This window comes from Phoenix dactylifera, chromosome 9 (assembly GCF_009389715.1).
Source record: "Phoenix dactylifera cultivar Barhee BC4 chromosome 9, palm_55x_up_171113_PBpolish2nd_filt_p, whole genome shotgun sequence".
Lineage (NCBI taxonomy): Eukaryota > Viridiplantae > Streptophyta > Magnoliopsida > Arecales > Arecaceae > Phoenix > Phoenix dactylifera.
Window position 1 is genome coordinate 10,652,678 of NC_052400.1, and position 20,109 is coordinate 10,672,786.

A 20,109-nucleotide genomic window follows, 5' to 3' on the forward strand; every position below is an offset into this window, starting at 1 on the left:
AGATCGTCTTAGGCCGCTAAATGCATTGGGCTGCCACGACCTAGAAAAACTTTCTTTTTCTTGGATTTCACGAGTTTTTATAGGCTCACGGTGCGGAAGAGTTGGAATGGGTTTTGCTCATCATTGGCAACTCCCTCTCAAACTTGCCGACGTCGTGTTCCACCGTAAACCGTTCCTTCCTGCCGCATCCTAAACCCAGATGCCTGAGAACAGCCAGGCATCTTCGCTTAGCCTTCGTTTGAGGGTATCTCAGTTCATATGATCGCCACATGATGGGATTTATATTAGCCTTCTTCCTCTTGTTCGATGTTTTCTCTAGTCTACGTCACTCGTATGCGAACCAAAGTCCGCAACAAAATCTCTCTTAATTATGATCTTCCGTTCAAAGACGTCCTTGATCATCTTCTAGCAAATATTGAACGGCAGATCCCATCTCCCGCATATAAAATTTCAAAAATAAAGCACAATGTACGGACTCGTCTTGTCTCAATTAAATAGACCCTCTGCTTCTCCGTCGCCACAAACTTCTCTCGCGCCACGCTGACCCTCATCTCCTAATTCCGATGGCGGTGGAAACCTCTCTGCCTCCAGCGTCGCCGTCGGTCGACCCGAGGAGCGGCTTCTGCCACGAGACCAAGACCTTCCATAGCCTCCGCCCGGCGGCGCCTCTTCCAGACGAAAACCTCCCCCTCTCCGCCGTCGCCTACACCCTTTCCTTCCTCCCTTCCCCCCTCCCCTCCAACTCCGCCCTCATCGACGCCGGCACTGGCGCCGCCATCTCGTACCCGGAGTTCGTCTCCCGTGTCCGGACCCTCGCCGCCTCCCTCCGCTCGCGTGCGGGCCTTTCCAAGGGCGACGTCGCCTTCGTCCTCTCCCCCACCCGCCTCGACGTCCCCCTACTCTACTTCGCCCTCCTCTCCCTCGGCGTCGTCGTCTCTCCGGCGAACCCCCTCAGCACCGCCGCCGAGATCTCCCACCAGATCCGCCTCTCCAAGCCCTCAGTCGCCTTCGCCACCGCAGCCACCGCCGACAAGCTCCCCAGCGACTTACCGATCATCCTCCTCGACTCCCCTCGCTTCCGATCCTTCCTCTCCACCGCGGCCCTGGCGGCGGCGCCGCCGCCGGCGGAGGTCTCGCAGTCGGACACGGCGGTGATCCTCTACTCGTCGGGGACGACGGGGCGGGTGAAGGGGGTGGTTCTGACCCACCGAAACTTCGTCGCCCTGATCGCGGGGTTCCATGCCGCCCGGGAGGCGGCGGAGGCGCCGACGGAGGGACCGTCGGTGGCGCTATTCACGATCCCGCTGTTCCACGTGTTCGGTTTCTTCATGGCGCTCCGGACGGTGGCACTGGGGGAGACGACGGTGATGATGGAGCGGTTCGAGTTCGGGGCCATGCTCCGAGCAGTGGAACGGCACCGGGTGACCTACATCCCGGTGTCGCCGCCTCTGGTGGTGGCGATGGCCAAGTCCGACGAGGTCGACCGCTACGACCTCTCCTCGCTCCGCCTTGTGGCGTGCGGTGGCGCGCCGCTTGGCCGGGAGGTGGCGGAGCGTTTCACGGCGCGCTTCCCCAACATCGAGGTCGTCCAGGTAGGGAGAAAGAAGGGTAATTAATAATTCAAATCGCACTAATTACTAACGCGACGTAATTGAAATGGATTGAAGTTAATGTACCAACCGACGTTTTTTACTGCCAGGGGTACGGTTTGACGGAGTCGACGGGAGGGGCGTCGGCGACGATGGGGTCGGAAGAGTCACAGAAGTATGGGTCGGCGGGGCGACTAAGCGCATGTTTGGAGGCGAAGATAGTGGACCCCACCACGGGGGAGGCCCTGCCTCCCGGACGGCGAGGGGAGCTCTGGCTCCGAGGGCCTATCATCATGAAAGGTAATTTAATACTTGAAAACGCCTGATATAATCTTCTCATATCTCGTGATTGTCGTTCGTGGTTATAATGAAATATACTAATTAGCATTAGGAAAATGATAGCTGTCCAATAGGTTTTTTTTACTAGCTTAGATTAAAAAAATATTTATTTCATTAGAACCGTGTAAGTGTTAAGTAACGGTTGTTATCTCGATATCTAATGTCTGCTATTCAAAACTTCTGCCATTTATATAATAGTTATAATGGTGATTGTAACAATGTAATGGCTGCTATAGCATTGTAAGTGCTATTGTTTTAACCATGGTCAGACTTCAACGAAGGGCTCCTAAACGTCATACATCACTTCGCCTCGTCAATGAATGGCGTACCTTATCGATGGATCTCCTCCTTTTTCTTGGTTAGCGGCCGACTTTCCTGAACTAGTTTTTTCGTCTGTAGGCATTCTCACTTGGGAAGCAAAAACCAAGTAAAAAACCACTATGCATGACTTTTTCTTCTCGGACAGCATAAGGAAGGCCACCTTGTGGATCGGTCGTGGTCCCAGAGCCCACGTCGTGACTATTTAGGACTCTCAGACTCGACTGGTTTGCAAGGAAAAAAAAAAAAAAGGCCAACAGAAAAATAAAAAAAAATTTGGTTGGAGTTTTTTTTTTTTTTTTTTGAAGAAGAAAGATAAAAAGGTAGCATTTTCATAGAAATAAGATTTTCATCTTTCATAGAAAAGAAAAACAAACCCACGAAGAATATGAAAAACTATTTTTCCACCTGTTGGAAATTGAGATTTTTTTTTTTCAAAACTATTTTTAAGCCATCAAAACTCATGAATAAAGTATTTTTTTATTAAGAATATAACAAATATTACTCAACCAAATATAAGCTACGTACCTTTTTTTTATAACCAACTAAATATGCCAAAATTATTTTTTCAAGCATCATATTTTCAGAAATCAACTTTTTAGAAAAAAATATTTTGGTAAAAAAATTCTTCCGAATCAAACGTTTTCTGTCACGTAAGTCCAAAAAAAAGTGCTGTCCAGAATGGTGCCTCGATCACATGGTCCATAGGTGAGTGAAATGGACGCAGCAGCGAAAGGAAAACAAATTTCATATGAAATGCATTAAATTGATGATATATTATATATTTGTGGTCGGGTGGTTAGTGTTTCTGTTTGTTTTGGTCTCGTGGACCAACCATGGCCTGATTTAATAGGTAACTTTGTTTTATAAATGGCCACAGCCCAAAAAGTGGGCACCGTGCACTATAAGTGGGCACCATGCACTATTTGCTTTTTGGTCTGCATCATCATCTCTGCCTACAGTTAAATGAGTGGGTCACAACAATAACACATGGGAGAAACATCCCAAATGGGCTATCAACGAACTTGCTTTTTGGATATTGGTGTGACACACGATGGCATTGTGCTTTAATTGGGCCATTCGCACGACATCATGCTGGATAGGGTCACCAGTGGTTACTTGGTTGGACCTCATAGCTTTTTTCTGGTGGATAGCACGTCATCAACGCGTGCGCCACGTAGCACAGTATCGTCCAACAAAATTGTCGGCATGCGCAAGCACGGATCATCTGTTTCTAATCTCAGTTGGTGGTTTAAAATAAGTTATAATCTCATAGTTGTCAAGGCTTTCACTGCATTATATACGCATGAAGTGGGATTTAAAAAATGACTGCAATTTACCAATTGCCCTGTTATTGCGCTCTTCATCTTTTATTGGAAATTTTGTGAGTTTTCAACTTTTCACTGTTTATCCTACTATGTTATATTTTGGAATTCCAATCTCCATTTGACTAACAGCACTAAAACTGAAAGAATCTAATAACACAGTCGATTTGCTGTTAAGGTGTTTTGTTTTTTAATTTTTTAAGTGTTAAGGATCTGTTTCTGATTATAATTGCTGGTAACAGTTGTTATAACAGTCATTGCTTTATTTCAAGTACATTTAGTAGAAACATTTTACTTGGCAAATAACAGCCTTTATACCCAACATATTAATCTAGATATTGGTATTTATGGAACTAACTGTCAAAATAATCAGCTGACCAGGAGTAGATAGCTGAACTAATGACACCAGAGCAGAATAAAAAAAGAAAACAAAAATAATATTAAGATGTGCGTTAACTGATGATAGATGTGAGGTAGAGATGTTGGTTTTCATATTTCTTGTGTCCAAAGTTACAAGTGGGACAACTGTGACCTGATCAAAAATTGGTTGGATCATTTGTTTTGTCAGCTTAGTTACCATCACATGAAGGTGAGTTATTTCCTTCTTAAAACATCCAGCAAATTGCGGCCCACCTTGTCTGATCTATTTAAGGATTTGACTGTTCCCTGATCTTCATCTTTGACTCAGTGGATTAGTTGGGACAATAGAAGATTTGGTTCCTGTAACTGTGGAAGTGCAGCTTCTCTCCTGATTTGATGCCCTTGAGGAGAGAAAAGCAAGTAGTTGGTGATGGGGTATGCATCTCATTTGAACAAAATGCTGCCAAAGGGATCACACTTAACCCACTTTTAAGTATTATAAAAAGTTAAGTGTGTGTCAGTGGACATGCGATATGTCATGTAAAGATTGATTCTTGTGTTTGGAGCAGCTGCGGAATGCAGATGCACTAGTAATGCCTAATATAAGAGGCAAATTTTAGTTGGAGCGTAATTTTACATGCATGAAAACCTTCTGAAATATGCATTATACAGGTGTATTTTGTGAATTCTGTAGAGTTCTGGTTGACATCTTTGATGTAATTGGTGCAGGTTACATAGGTGATGCTGAGGCAACTGCATCTACCTTGGATTCAGAAGGTTGGTTAAAGACAGGTGATCTTTGCTACTTTGACCAGGATGGCTTTATCTTTGTCGTGGATAGATTAAAAGAGTTGATTAAGTACAAGGCATACCAGGTGCTTAAAACTAGGTTTTGCAAATTTTATTGTTACGCAACAGTTGTTTAGCTTCATTTTATCTAATTTTGTATGCATTTTCCAGGTCCCCCCTGCTGAATTGGAGCATCTGCTTCAATCCCATCCTGAAATTGCTGATGCTGCTGTAATTCCGTATGCATCTACTGCCTTAATTTTCTACCTTCTGTATAAAACAAGAGAAAAGAGGACAATTCTTAAACTCATCTTTGCATGACTTTCATAATTCACAAGACTTGCACTATGTTTTATCTATGATCTTCTATAAGTATAAGCTTGTATTTTCAAATGACAAGTTTACAAAATCAAAAATTGCATACTTTCAAGACATTAGAAAAAAAGTTATAGAACATTTTTGGCAGTTAAGATTTCTATGGATTAAAATATCAGCAACTAAATGATGGTTAAATCGAAAGCTTCATCTAAGTGCTACTGATTAATGCCATTTTGCTGGTTAAAGCTGAAGCCTTAAGTCAAGATTTTAATTTCGTGATTAACCATCAGAGTGGGTCTATATCTTGTGGATATGCTTGCATAAAATAAGAATGTTACTGGCTGGAAAAAGAACTAGATCCTAGCTTTGGGTGCTATGGGAATTAGTGAGTTTGTCGTCCATAGCCACCAAAAGGTACTCAGGTTGAAGACAGATATAGACCAGTAATGCCCAAACACCTACATAAGGCTTGGAACACAGTGTGCTAAAGAACAGCTAACTCTGATGTAGAGTGAGAAGCTCCGACACCTCAAACGAGAGAAGGTGTAGATCAGTTCAACAATCACAAGTTTTGCAGCTGATTAGATTCCGGGCATCAAATAAATTGAAAATTGATAAAGGAACTAAGTTAGAAGCAACAGTCCATAATTAAAGAACATTTTAGATGTCAACCCAACGCACATGGAGGGAACAAAGCATGAGAATGACAAACCAAATGCAGAAAAGGGAGAGCAAATTTTTGGAAAAATTTGTTTAGGTGTCGTATAATAGCGCTTGACAAAATTTCATAGGAACTATATTGAATAAATTAAAATCCTAGCGCAGTCAACTTAGACATGTATACACTCAGGTTAAGAGTTCCAAGATGTAGAAGAGATGAATTCTTATTTTGTACTTTGTGCATAGGGTTCCCTATAGAACAGTATGCAGGGTTGTAGAAATGCACTATAAGAACCTTACGAAGGTAGATAACAGTAATGCCAGATCTCCTGTTTGGATTGCTTAGATAATAGAGTAGTGAATTAGTGGTGTTATGTGGCAAAACAGTAAAAAATGCAATCAGAAAATCTTAGTTCTGAGGAAGCATCAATAGGGAAGGCTGCCATCACTGGAGTACAGCATGCTATGTGCATGCTTGTGTCTTTTTGTCTGCTTGTTAGCTGAATGCTAGTTATTGCAGTGACGGATTTCTGTATGTTTGCTATCATGACAGGCTCCCAGATGAAGAAGCAGGACAGATACCCATGGCATTCATTGTTAGACAACCTGGAAGCTCTCTCACTGAGGAACAAGTAATGAATTTTGTTGCAAAACAGGTATTTGTTGTTCCTTCAATGTTATCTCATTGTGTTAGCCCTGAAAAGTATAATTTCAAACTTACCTTGTTATGAGTTAAGGTATCTCCGATTAGATCAAAAAAACTAAAGATCATGCTTTACTCCTATAGAACCAAATTGATGTTTCATCCTTTTTCTAGTGATAGGTTGCTATCTTTAGAAAATTATATTTTACCTTGAAACAAAATGCCTGCCTCCTGAAATGTATATACCTGATGACTTGAGTCTCCATGGGAACTATCTAGGTCCTTTGTGTGGGGTGCTCTACCTTAACAATTGATTTATTTCCAGAACTGAAGTTTTTACATGCAACAGCGCCCCCTTTCGGAAGTCTAAAAAATAATGTAATTTCCCATCCAAGTCTGTCTAATCAGTTCCATCTAATTCTTTCTCAGCACGTAGCATTATGTATCGGTCAACGCTTGGAGATCTTTTAATTAAATTTCTTGAAAATTTTATATCAGCCTTTGATTCTTGTTGCAGGTTGCACCATACAAGAAAGTTCGCCGGGTTGCTTTTGTCAGCTCAATACCAAAATCAGCTGCTGGAAAGATATTGAGAAGGGAGCTCATAAATCATGCTTCGACTATTCCTGCATCTAAGCTATGAATGCCGCATCTTTGCTCTTCAAGGGAAGTAAACACGAATGCTTTTTTAGATGTTATCAGTGACTTCCCCAGCTGCAGGACCAAGGGAAGCTGACACGCAAGGGCGTGCCTACTGGGGCAACCGGAGTCTAATTTAATGCCATTATTGCCATTACCATGTGGCTGATATTAAAAAAGATTATGACACTAATTCTCTCCAAGTATCGGTTGCTTTTCTCCATGAAATCAGAGGCGTTATATTTATATTGCATGAATGAGATGCGAAGGAAAAGAATTAATTCCTGATCACTGTCTGTTAACTTTATGCAAATAGAAATGCTATCAACCAGTCAACCAATTTTATATGGAACCTTGGGGCTTAGACCGACAGAGGTGCTATTTAGCAGAAAAAGTTGAAAATCTATGGATCATAAACATTATTGATGGGAGATTAGCTAATCCCTTCAATAATTAGATTAACTGTTGAAGATGTTGACCGCTAGACCTGCAACTGGTGGCCTTAGATTAGGTTAAGCATAGTAAAGCCCGTTTGGAAGAGCTTTTGAAAGGCTAAAAAGTACTTTCTGGCTTTTGGTATTTGGTAAAAATTTCGGAAAGTTGTTTTAGTTTTTCTAAAAAGCTAAAAATAATTTTTTTTGAAAGAAGTTTCATTTTGAAGCTTTCTAAAAAAAAAAAAAAAAAAGTACTTTTAGACTTTATCGGAAGGCTTTTTTTTGTCCAAAATATTTGTGATAAAATATAATAATTACATAAAATATATTTTTATAATTCTAAAAATTTGTAGGAGGGTGGAAAATTAATTTACACTAATAATTATAATATTTTTATACTTTTTTATTGTATTGTACTATAAATATAATATAATATTACATTATATTATAATATATTAATATGTTATGTTAATTAATTTAATATTATATTAAATTATTATGCTATAGTATATAATATTATATTTTTATATTATAATAATATTATATTACATTATAGTAATTTTATACTATATTATATATTTATGTATTAATACATATTATATTTTATTATGTTCTATTGTATAATACTATGCAATGTTTTTTATGGTCATTTTGTCATACCAAAAGTACTTATTCAATTTGTTTACTAAACACATGTTAAAGTGCTATTTAGAAATGTAATTACCAACAGCAAACAACTTTTTATAAAAGTTCTATTTTAGAAAATTCTACTTTCAAAAGCTTTACTTTTAAAAGTTCTACTACCAGTAGCTTTCTCAAATAGAATTTAAGTCAATGTAACTGATGCTTGCCGTTGTCAATGCCGAGTTGCTGGAGAATTTTGTTGTCAGTGGTTTGATGATTGAAGGAGAGGAGTTGAAACACACGTTTATTCGGCGACAGCCTTGCAAGCACAGTGCTCTCCACTTCCATTTCTAGTTGTGATACTCTTGATCAGAGGCGATGCATGGGTGTGGAAAGCGGGGATTCACCCCAAAGTTGCCTTATTATTTTGGAAGATGGTTTGGCACATTTTCTTGTCAAAGCACTCTGGCAAGCCGCGGGTTGAGTTTACCTCCATTCTGTAATATCTGTTCGGAGATGGAGGAGACTCTTTCCTATGTGCTATTTTCCTTCCCTAGTGGATGACTTTCTAGAGTTGCTAAAGGGTGGCATGAACCGGAACTGCTCTAGGATGAATCGGAATGATTGTATATTTGAAGGTAAACATCTGTCGTCTAGATTTATTCTTATGAAAACACTGATACATGATTCAGAGATCATACGGAGGATCTATGGCTATTGGGGACTGACATTAATTACATAATCATAAGGGATGGGAATGAAATATACTAATCAGATCAAATATTATGCATGGTGACTAGGTAAGAGATTGAGGCATAATTATTAAGTACTTGCAAGAATCGACTTTGGTCAAAATTCTGAGCCATTGGTTTTACTAGATTTGTATGAAATACTAAAAATTAAAAATTATATAAATAACATTTTTTATCAAAGCCATCATTATGTTTTAGTTGCAAGTGTAAATAATGATAATCATGAAAGATCTAATTTTAAAAAGCTTGTAAGAAAAATTATATAAATGTTGGAATACAAAAAAATTATTAATGTTCTTAAATTCTTTTAACAATGAAGTTCTAAAAATGTCACAAAGAATAAAATAAATTATGTTAATTTTTCATTTTTTATCAGAGAGAAAGCATTTTATATTTTGAAAAATAAATGGTTAAAACATAAAATATTATGATATACATCATTTCTTATGAAAATACCACATTATATATCAAATGATGGTTTAACGATGTGAATAGATTATAAGTAAGTAAAATAAACTATCTCAATAAAATAGGATTGAATGTTCTAGTTTGGGGGTATCCAAGTGAAAAATCACTAGTTCAATTCTGGGTTTAAGATTGTATTTTATAATTTTTTTACCAGAATTTGAATTTTCATAATTCATATATTTATATAATAAAAGATCATACCTAGAGTGGTTTTTAAATTTCTCTTCTTGACTTGTCAATAAATCTGCTGCCACTATACAGTAATTTTATTTCATATAATAAATTAATTTGTCCTGTTCTTTTGCTAAATGAATATGGTTTAATTGAGTTTATGTTTTTATTTTGAACCATAGAATGTCGGTCGATTCTATTTCACGATTTTTGTAGTACTGATTGAGATCATATTGTTTATGATAAATTATATCGATAATGATCATTTCACCAATTTTTCCATTCATCATCCGTTCTAAGAGTTAAGATTTTTCTTTTGCTTCGATTTGGAATCACATGTTCCTTGTATCATACAATAATCAAATATGAATCAAGATCAAACCCATGCGAAATTTTTCAGCCCATAGCTGCTGTGTAAAACAGGTCTCAAATTCTTTTTCATTATATATATTAGTGGATATTAATTCAAATATGATTGTGCTAAATTAACCCAACCTGAAGTTGAGTTAATATTTCTTAAGCTGGAGTTAAGCTAAACTGATGTTGGTGGCACGAGGAGAATTCAAACTTAAAGGGAACTTTGGATTGTGATTTGAGCTGTCCAGGTAGCACACTTATTAAATTAAATATATATCTTGGCAATCCAATGCAAGCAAGTGTGATTGAGAGCAATGATTGAGAGGGATGAAGTGGACAAGCAACTTGCCAGCGAGTCTTCCCTCCCAGTAGCAGCGTTACCTCTTTACATGTGACCTCACAAAACGATCACTCCAACCACACTTAAAAAAAAAGCTAAAGCCGTCAAACATTCATGGGAAATGAGCCCGAAATGATGATGTCAAAACCACTACGCGTCCTCCATCGGTGGTTCTATATACACCCCCCCTATTGCTCAGGACACCCCCCAAAAATTAAAAAAAAATTAAATACTCTCTACACCCCCCCATTTGCTAAGGACACCCCTAAAAAATTAAAAATTCCTAAATTACCCCCCACCCTCCCCACCCCCTCACCTAAATTGCTCTCTACACCCCCCAAACCCCCCCCCACCCCGCTCTTCCCCTCCAAAACACCTCGCCAACGCCTAAAACCCCCCCGTTCCCCCTTCTCCCTCTCGTCGCCGGCATTCTCCCGATCTCCGACCACCTCGCCGGCTTCTCCCGGAACCACCTCGCCGGCTTCTCCCGAAATTTTTTTTTTTCACGGTTCGTGCTCCGTTCGGCACTGGATCGCCGAACAAAAGGCTTCTGTTCGGCTGAACAGTGCCGGACAGAAGCCTTCTGTTCGGCACTGTGCAGCCGAACAGATCTGTTCGGTTGAGGGTTGCCGAACAGAAGGCTTCTGTTCGGCACTGTTCAGCCGAACAGAAGCCTTTTGTTCGGCGATCCAGTGCCGAACGGAGCACGAACCGGGAAAAAAAAAATTTCGAAACAAGGTGGAACACGTACCTTTGCGGCCGATTCTTCGTCCCAAATCACTAGTTGCTTGTCCATGCTTCGAATGGGGCTTAAATCTCCTTCAAAGATCGCCTAAACGATGTAAATGGATCGAGGGGTTTAAGGGGGGTTTGAGGGGGGTTTTTTTTTTTTCTTTTCAAAACGAAACGGAGGAGGAGGAAGGGGGGGTGTACTGAGAAAATTTCAAGGGTAATATGGTAATTACACTAAAGGTTAGTTTGGGTATTTTATTTTTGGTTTTTGGGGGGTGTCCTGAGCAATAGGGGGGTGTATATAGAACTACCCGTCCTCCATCCTTTCCTCCACTTAAGCTGTCTGTGTCATAACCTAGACAGCCGATAAACAAAGAGGAACCGACCGTTGCGATCCTCCACGTTGCGCAGGACACTTTTCCCTTTCGCGGCCTCCTTCTGTACTACGCCTTGCTTGCAACTCGTCCAACCACCATTCCAGTGCCCAAACGGTCCGCTGGATGTTATCGGCCAATAGGAAGCTGCGACATGGATCGTTGCATGGAGGCGATGCAAGGAAAGGGTGGCAAATTCCATCGGACTCTGTCCTCCAGCTCCCGCCCCTTTTCTGGGCTCCGTCCCAGCTTTAAAAAATTATAAAAAGCATCGGCTCGTCCAAATCTTGGGCTTTGTCTGCTCCCCACTCTCCGATTTCTCTTCTCTCTCCTCCATGGGCGAGAATTCCGAAACCCCAACGCTAGCAGAGGACCCGCCGCCGCCGCCGCCGCTGCTGCGGCCGCCGTCGCTGCCGCGGCCGCCGTCGCGAGTGCCGCTTCTCGAACCGGACGAGACGCTCCTCGGCCCCGCCCTCTGCCGCCTCGTGTCCTTCCTCGCCGCCCTCGGATTCCACCACCGCTCCTCCCTGATGGCCCTTGTCCTCTCCGGCTTCGCCTTCGCCCTCCTCGGCATCGCCGTCCCCGTCGCCTCGATCTGCCTCTCCCGCTGCTCCGGCGAGAGCTGCGAGGAGTACCAGGTCGAGCGGTTCGAGATCTGCGTCTTTGTGTCCGACTCGTCTCTGGCCGCCATCTCCCTCATTTGTATCTCCAGGAATCTGTTCAAGTATGGGATACGGAGGTTTCTCTTTGTGGATCAGCATCACGGCCAGACCGAGAGGTTCCAGAAGGAGTACTTCCGCAAGATCCAGGTGGGGAGATGCTCATTCTCTTTAAATTCTTCTTCTTCTTCTTAAAATTCTAGTTATGGAGTGGTTTGATTGAGGTGATTTGGGAAATAAATGAGAAAATTAGGCCTAGGTGTTTGAATTAGTAGTAAATTGCACAATTTGGAAAAAATTAACCTGTAAAGATCCGAGTTTTGATTTTTTTTTTTTTTGTGTGGATTTGATTGAAAAGGTCAATAATCTTTGTCGTGGTTGGAAAATGATCTGCACTCGCAATGTTTCTTTGAAAAAATTGATATTGTTTCTGGTGTATGGAGAATGACTTGATGTTCGAGAAACAAAGCAGAAATATGATTTCTGGTGTTTGCTTTTATGAAGTTATGTCCGTTGGATTAAGAAGAAACTGGAAAAGGTTTGCTGTTCTTAGGAATTTGTTAGTATCCATTGGCTGTGTTGCAGGTTATAACTTTGGTGGATATGTTTCCAGTGCTTGATACACGAAACCAATTAGGATCTGCAAGAAGAAATAAGACAAGTTTTCCTGCTACCTATGTGGGTGTGATTTCAATGACAATCCTTGTTCCAACATGCATTCTCCACCTAAACAAGTTACTGGATGATAGTGGAACAAACTTTTTTCATATACCTCTTTAATAGGCTTTAGGCTAGCACATTTGTTGCTAGTAATCCTACTCCCTTTTCATAGAGTTTACAATCCCTGTCTTCGCACTTGGTGCCCTTACTTGACCAATAAACACCTTAAGACTAGATCATTTCTGTCACGTGTTTAGTTATTTATTTGGAAATATCCAAGGTATTTAACCTTTCACAGTAGCAGCAATTGGCTCCATTCGTTCTTTCTATCCTTGTTGTTCTAAGAGTCTGGTGATATTTTAATCTCACTCAATTACACTTGCTTCTTAAAGTTCGGAAGTTTGGCATTAGTTACCTTGAAAAACATATGCAGCTGTAAGATTGCTTATTGCTAATGCATCACCATCTTGTGTCTTAACCTTCTTTTTTTTGGACTTGCAATCTTGTCTCAATTTCTTGCCATGGAACTGTTCTAGCTTTTTGGCCATGTATGGCATCTATTGCTGGTTCAGAACCCAATCGAGGCTTGAAAACTCAGTTTTGGTTTTAGTTTCAGCCATTGGAGTGAGCTTTGCATGGGGGAGTTTTGGCAACTGTTGCCGCTGGAATTTTGGAAATTTTGGTGTTTCAACTTCAATTTCTGCAGAGAATTAATGAGAATGGTTCTTATGTCTTTTAAAATATCTAGATCAAAATCAGTGATTTATATTATGGGTAAGAATGCATTTGAGCATTAACTCTAATTGTATTGGTATAATCTGTTTCTTATTAGTACACTGGAAGTTTGATTTGAGGGGCATTTGCTTTGTGCAATGGTAAAAGGCTTAGGCTAACAAGTGCAATGACACTGTTCGAGTACTGGTTTAGCCACTTTGTGCAAAAAAAATGTTTGCCCTTCTTGGATCACCGTACGATAACTAGGTAATATGGTTTTACAAGGTGATGTAGCTCAAATGGTAGAGCGCTCGTTTAGCATGTGAGATGTACGGGGATTGATTCTCCACATCTCCACTTTTTTAGCATTGAGCCTTGGTGCAATGGTTAGGTTGCTAGATTATGAGCCAGGTGTTATGGGTTCAAAACTTGAAAACAACCTCTTCACATATAGGAGTGAGACAATGTGCATCAGACCCTCGCTTGACCCGGTGGTGGTGGGAGCCTCGCCTACTAGGCCACCTTTTTTAACATTAAAGTTTGATAATACATACATACATACCTACCTACATACGTACATACATACTAACAATCAAATACAGATATTTGCATTGTACACTTGCATTATGCATCGTTATCATATTTATCTTGATGGCTCTCTGTATTTGTCAGGTTTACATAAACACAAGATTATGTGCTTTGAAAGCTGTAAGCATGCTGTGTTGTGATTTTTTCTTTATTTGGAAGTTTCAGATGCACAAATACAGCTTAGATAGTCATTAGATCTGTTTAAAATGTTTGAGGAAAGTGGAAACTAGTTTAACAGAATGTTCTTCAAGTTTTTTTTGGCAAAATTGCATTTGATAGCCAAGAATTTGTAGTTTACTTTGGTTTTAAGGTAAACTGTTCCAAAATTCAAAATTACCCACCTTTTGTTAGCGATTACTTATGTGGCACGTTCTCTTATATTCTCTACAGTAGTTAAAAGATTTTTACTGATGGAATTACAATGCACGTCTGGATTTTTACAGTTTCATGCTATTAAAATAATACAATTTGTTTTCATTAGATGAATGCAGATTTTATATACTCCCATCTATATTGAAAATTTCACTTACACTTTATGGCAGGATTTCTTTTGTCTGCTCCTTTGGTGGATATTGCCATGCCTTGTTGTGAAGATTACCCGTGAAATCTTTCGCTTTGTATACATCTTCCATGAGTCAATATGGAAATCCATTGTGGTTTTGTTAGCTTCTATTATCTCATGGGCATATTTGATCATAATTTTTTTATCTGCTTGTACTTTGTTCAATTTGGTTTGCAATTTACAAGTTATTCACTTTGAGGACTATAGTAAACTTTTGGAAAGAGATGCAGATGCTTTGGTATATTTGGAAGAACATGTACGCCTTCGTTATAATCTCTCCAAGATCAGCCATAGATTCCGCATATTTCTTCTATTGCTCTTCTTATTTGTCACGGCAAGTCAGTTTGTGATTCTTTTTCAGACCACAGGATATGGTGGGAAAGTGAATTTCACGAATGCTGGGGGATTAGCTGTAAGTTTCTTTTTGTCAATCATACAAGTGACTTATAGATTTCTTTTGTTTTTTTAAATAATATTAGGAGCTACCCTTAAACTTTTTCTTGAAACTGGCAGGTATCTTCAGTTGTTCAAGTTGTTGGTGTAGTCCTTTGTTTGCATGCAGCTGCTAAAATTTCACATAGGGCTCAAGGCGTTGCATCAGTAGCCAGTAGATGGCATGCATTGATAACATGCAGTTCCTGTGATTCTTCTCAAATGAGAACTACAAACAGCTCTGCTAACTTGGAGGTCATTCCGGCAAATTTATTATTGGCAGATTATTCGGAAAGCGACTTGGAATCATTAGACAGTGCTGCAGTGCAAAGCAATTCTCAATTGGTTTCTTATATGTCCTCGTACCACAAGAGGCAAGCCCTTGGTATGTAAACTTTCCAGACCTAAATTTTTTTTTGATGCTTCTCAGTTTGGATGTTCTTAGTAGTTAGGAAAACCAATAAAGCTTGTCCAACAAGTTTCACTTAGCTGTGGTCTATTTGATTTTTCCCCTCTTAATATCAGCACAACTGTTCCATAATTGTAGTAGATTGTTGCATTTGGCTTTTAGTTAGTTCTGTTTAACCAAACTTGGCATTAATTCTTTGAGTTTTAACATACTACCAATTTGTGGGAACTTATTCTGACATGAAGCATAGTGCTCTTAATAGACACGAGCTGCCGAGCCCTTATTCTACTAATAGCATAATTTGAATATCGTATTGACTTAAAATACTCATTGCCTGTTCTTGTGATTACATCACTGCAAGTAAATAATTACATAAAGTCAGAAAGGAACCATTGAAGTTATTTTCCTTCTTTCAGACATTATTTTTTAAGACATTTTCATGATATCATCCTAGCATGTGTCATTTTTTTTTCTTTTTCTTTTTTATGTTTTAACCTAGGGCCCAATCATAATCTTGATGGTGCAATTAATTTCATGGAATTTAAGTGATGAGCTTCTTAGACATTACTAGATCAAGTGAATCTATATGATATTCTGCACTGACCTTAGCTGTATCAAACTCGTAAATGATTTATTCCTTCTTAATATCATGCTATTTAGGTGATGGAAACTATCTGCTGCAGAGATACTAACAGCCACATGGTATTTGAGATGATGACATGTTCAATTGACCATAACTGTAGTTGTCATCCTCTGCAGTAAATCACAAACTCTTTAAGTGCCCATTAGGTCATTCTCTGCTCATCATGCATCACCAGCCTTAGAGTCATCATTGGAGAAATTGCTTTGCCCTTCTCCCCAACTTCCATTTGGTTGGCTACAAGTCTCATCCTTCAAGAATGCTCTGGAACTTGTATAAGCTTCATCAGTAGAAAAGCAGTTTTTCAACTTTTGCTAATAATTTTTCTAGAGGACATTTCTTAATAAATTATACAAGGCAAAACTGACAATATGAGAATCAATTTATGTTGAACTTGATAAAACAAGTTAATTTGAGCATCTGTGTAGGCTTAACTTGGACTTTTTTTAACACTTATGAGCAATGCCTTGATTTTTGTCCTTTGTTGTATAAAATTTTGAAAAACATGATGGAAATTTTAAAAAATACTAGATAATTCTAGTTTAAACATTGCGCAAGTATTATAACATGCTTAAACATTTTAGTGTTTCAGGCAAATGACTGCACAACCTTCATTTCTGAAAAATTTGATGATCCAAATCATGTTAAGAGTTGATATATACGTAAAAAAAAGTTGAATAGTTCATATTACGTAATCAAATCATAATGTTTATTGCTTGAACTAATTTCATGTCTCTAGCAGAAGATTTAATTTTCATTCTTATTTTTCTAAGATATTTATAATTTTGAACATGCTATAGGTTATAATAGATGTGTCTAAACTAATTCATTGTTTAGACTTTAGAGGCAAAAGCTCTATTTTTTAATCTTTATATTTTACAAAATATTTGGGCAATAGGTAATAAAGTTTGTAATATTTATGTTCTAGTCTTTAAAAATTGTAGAGTATAGGTATCCCTGAAAATTGTAGAGCATAGGGGAAACGACTCCAATTTTTCTTTAATTTTGAAGAAAAATCTTTAAAAAGTTTATAAATTTTGAGTTAAAGAAATCCAATCTTTCCATTTCTTTATGCTTGTTTGAGAATAATCTAGTGCCAAAATAAGCTCGTCGAAACAATGTAACAAATTGAAGTGAAGTTGGAAGAAGAAGTTATAGAGAAACAGGAGATGTGCATAAATACATGTTGAAATCCTAAGGTGAATCAAAGAATAGGAACTTTTGGCTGCGCAAGGAGTTTGTGCTACACAGGAACAATGCAGCAATATGTACTTGGTTAATGGGATACAATAGTTAAGACAATTTTCTAAAGGCAACACAAATACCCTCTCCCTCCTTTCTTCTCTCTTTATATTAATATTAGGAAAAATTATATGAAAACCCCCTCAACTTAGGGTTATTTTTACCTAGTATTCGTCGAGTTTAAAAGTTTTAATGTGGTTATTGAAGTTAGTTAAGTGGTTCAATGTGACAACTTAGGGTTATTTTTACCTAATATTTTTCGAGTTTAAAAGTTTTAATATGGTTACTGAAGTTAGTTAAGTGGTTCAATGTGACCCAAGCCCCACTTGGTGCCCAATGCCATTAAGATGTCGTGTAAAAGGACATAATTACCGCCCTCTCCAGTCCTTTTCTTTGTTTCTTCCCAAGATACACCCCTTCTCCAAAACTCTTCTCTCTCTTCCCCCTTTTCCGTCACCTCTCGTTGGTAGAGACCATGAGATAAGATCCTATTCCCCATCTCCACTGGGTCCTAAGAGTTGGTGGCATTAAATGCAGTCCAATTGAGCTCGAACCTGTCACGTTCTTTCCATCTGTTGTTGAATTACCATTCCTCTTCCTCCACTTGTCCTTTGCCGCTGACGAAGAGGACCTCCTCTCCTTGTCCCGGGTCCAGAAGCTCTTGGACATCTTTCTCATAAGAAAAGTTCCACATGATCCTCTTCAATAGTAAGGGATCCTCTCTTGTTCCCTGGTCATCGACCTCATATCCGACTTCTTTGAGCATGGTGTCAAAGCCCTCGATAATTGCAATGCTATTAGGGATGGGATTGACTATATCTAGTAGTGGAAGAAGCACCTCGCGGTCTCGTAGCCCTCAATCCTTCCCATAAGACCCTCAATGAGGGCTAGCTCCGCGGCTCCGCCACACCCTCAAGGCCCTCGCTAACCTCACCATTCCCATGCTTAATGAGGAGGCTGGCTGCATCTTTAACCATTGCAACCCACTTGCAGCATTAGATGGAAAGAAAAAGACAATGATGAGGAAGGCATATTTTCCCCAGGTTAGCTTCTAGTTTTCTTTCTCAAGATTGGCTGGCGTTCTCTTGTTCTTCTTCTTGATATTCTGCTTTTGCTGTCTTTCTCCTTGGATTTTTAGGTGTTTTAATGGAGGCTGCCTTGTGATGTTCTCCTTCTCCTCCTCCTCCTTCTTCTCTTCCAAGTGGGAACTATTTTCTTTATTTTGTTGCAGTTTATTGATTCCTTGAATGTCATAGGAAATCTTCTAAGTCTTGAACATCTCAATTATGCAGGGAGTGAGGAAATCAAAACTCCTTTATCCATGGCTTAGGCTGATGGTGTCTTCTTTTTCTTCTTGTTATAACATCAAGATTATTCAGTAATAGAAGGAGATATCTCTTCGCAAAAAGGGCTAGTAGCTTGAGTCTTTTTCCTTTTCTTTTTCTTTTCCTTCTAATAGTTTGATTAGGTGAAAATTGAAATGTCTGTTTATGCCTTAGGTAATAGCACTGTTTTTGTAGTTTCAAGTATAAGGGCAGCCAAGCATCAAGCGACTGTTATTCTCGGAAAGTTAGCTTATTCCAAAATCAAAATGTGCTGAAGGGCCATGTCAGAGGGAGCAGAATGGTAGAAAATGCAGTCCTTTCAGCTAATACCTGGTGATAGTTCACATGTATCACCATACTAAGTTTTTGAGAGTGGAGTTCGCAGTCATCTAGAGAACAGGATGCCTCAAGGTCCCTCTCATATCATTGTAATTTTTATTCTTTTCTTGTGCGTGCAATGGACAAAGGACAGTAACATTAAAATCTAATTTATAGCAACGCATTAAGGGAGTCAAATTCCTTTTTTTTGTTACTTTTCTCCCCTTTCTTTATCATTATACATGCCTTTTGAGTGATTATTTTGCTTTTACATAAGAAGTCTCTAGAAATCTCTGACATCTGGTTCCCCATTTCTTCTATTTAGTTCATTTTTTGTAAAATTATCTATATATGCAATTCACTTGTATGACTGCTAATCAGCTTATGCTTTAGTCTTATTTTTTTTCCCTTCATTCTCTCATTGTTGTATTGCTCCAGCAGTTATGTATTTGCAATCCAACCCTGGCGGAATCACCATTTTTGGATGGACGGTCGACCGTGCATTGATAAATACAATCTTCTTCCTTGAGCTGACGCTGGTTTTATTTGTGCTTGGCATAACCATAGTCTTTCCTTCCAAGTGATGTATGATTATTCAAAAGCTTCGTCATAGTATTGATGCTAGTTATCAATTCACATACACATTTTAAGAAAGAACCATGAGAGAGGATACATCTCACCTTCTGGAGGGGACTTATGTTGCAACATTTTTGCATGTAGTTTATGTGTCACACTAGCACTCCTTGTATAATAGACTAGCAGTGGGGTACGTGTACAACCATAATGCTCGGCACCGGAACAGAGTCCATTTTTGGCAGACAGAGACAGGTAATACAGGCTTCTTCCTCATGTGCATGCATGCAAAAGCTCTGGTCCATGCTGTAAATATATGATTTGTAAACCAATCGACATCCCTTTTTATTTAGTAATAATAAAATCTCCGGGTTGTAAATTCTTGCAAAATTACTCATCATCTTTGCACTAAATATATGATCAACAAACACATGGACATTCTTTTTCCTTGCAATGCCAACAATTCTTTTATTTTCCAGACATCCGTTGAGATCATGTTGGCTAAAACTATTTATTTGTTAATTTTTTTTTCTTTAGTCATCAAATATATAAGCTTATTTGACAATGCTGCAAGGCTGCTTGGCATTCTGGGAGGTTAAGGCACCAAACATCTATTCATAAAGTAGATCATGCCAATGGAGCTAGAGTACCTTGGACCCTTGGAAGCTCTTCTCTTTTTTGGCAGAATCGGACCATTGAGCAACCATAACATGATTTTTCAGGGGAAATTGACTTAGCAGCAAAAATTTAAAATA

The 20,109-nt window shown here is 39.1% G+C and overlaps 2 protein-coding genes and 1 long non-coding RNA gene across 5 annotated transcripts; all 3 read left to right on the forward strand.

Annotated features, from left to right (window-relative positions):
* The first annotated feature begins 340 nt into the window (after window positions 1–340).
* Window positions 341–7,268, forward strand: LOC103705686 (4-coumarate--CoA ligase-like 5). Of its 3 annotated transcripts, XM_026804106.2 has the most exons (7): window positions 341–1,592; window positions 1,700–1,889; window positions 4,661–4,806; window positions 4,892–4,959; window positions 6,252–6,354; window positions 6,621–6,719; window positions 6,859–7,268. In XM_026804106.2, exons 1-7 carry the CDS (start codon window positions 564–566, stop codon window positions 6,982–6,984), a joined length of 1,761 nt encoding a protein of 586 aa, XP_026659907.2. In that variant the 5' UTR covers window positions 341–563; the 3' UTR covers window positions 6,985–7,268. The 3 variants fall into 3 exon arrangements, with proteins under 3 accessions (XP_026659907.2, XP_026659908.2, XP_008787716.2); XM_026804107.2 differs by lacking the exon at window positions 6,621–6,719 and having other exon boundaries at window positions 345–1,592; window positions 6,840–7,268; XM_008789494.4 differs by lacking the exon at window positions 6,621–6,719 and having other exon boundaries at window positions 364–1,592.
* A 4,115-nt stretch (window positions 7,269–11,383) lies between these two features.
* LOC103705753 lies at window positions 11,384–19,747 on the forward strand. Its single transcript, XM_026804104.2, has 5 exons — window positions 11,384–12,041; window positions 14,396–14,671; window positions 14,777–14,827; window positions 14,929–15,232; window positions 19,223–19,747. The coding sequence occupies exons 1-5, from the start codon at window positions 11,568–11,570 to the stop codon at window positions 19,363–19,365; spliced, it is 1,248 nt and encodes a 415-aa protein (XP_026659905.2). The 5' UTR covers window positions 11,384–11,567; the 3' UTR covers window positions 19,366–19,747.
* LOC113462628 lies at window positions 15,247–19,214 on the forward strand. The gene is made up of 3 exons (XR_003385393.2): window positions 15,247–18,181; window positions 18,277–18,339; window positions 18,431–19,214. It is a non-coding gene; the product is annotated as an uncharacterized LOC113462628 (long non-coding RNA).
* Window positions 19,748–20,109: the final 362 nt, after the last annotated feature.

Excerpts from the sequence above, each read along its gene's own strand:
- LOC103705686 (XM_026804106.2), top strand. The coding sequence starts at position 564 with ATGGCGGTGGAAACCTCTCTGCCTCCAGCGTCGCCGTCGGTCGACCCG. Across the intron at positions 4,960-6,251 it reads GCTGATGCTGCTGTAATTCC|GCTCCCAGATGAAGAAGCAG; the intron begins GTATGCATCTAC and ends CTATCATGACAG. Across the intron at positions 6,720-6,858 it reads TCGGAAGTCTAAAAAATAAT|GTTGCACCATACAAGAAAGT; the intron begins GTAATTTCCCAT and ends TTCTTGTTGCAG.
- LOC103705753 (XM_026804104.2), top strand. The coding sequence starts at position 11,568 with ATGGGCGAGAATTCCGAAACCCCAACGCTAGCAGAGGACCCGCCGCCG. Across the intron at positions 12,042-14,395 it reads AGTACTTCCGCAAGATCCAG|GATTTCTTTTGTCTGCTCCT; the intron begins GTGGGGAGATGC and ends ACTTTATGGCAG. Across the intron at positions 14,828-14,928 it reads CGAATGCTGGGGGATTAGCT|GTATCTTCAGTTGTTCAAGT; the intron begins GTAAGTTTCTTT and ends TGAAACTGGCAG.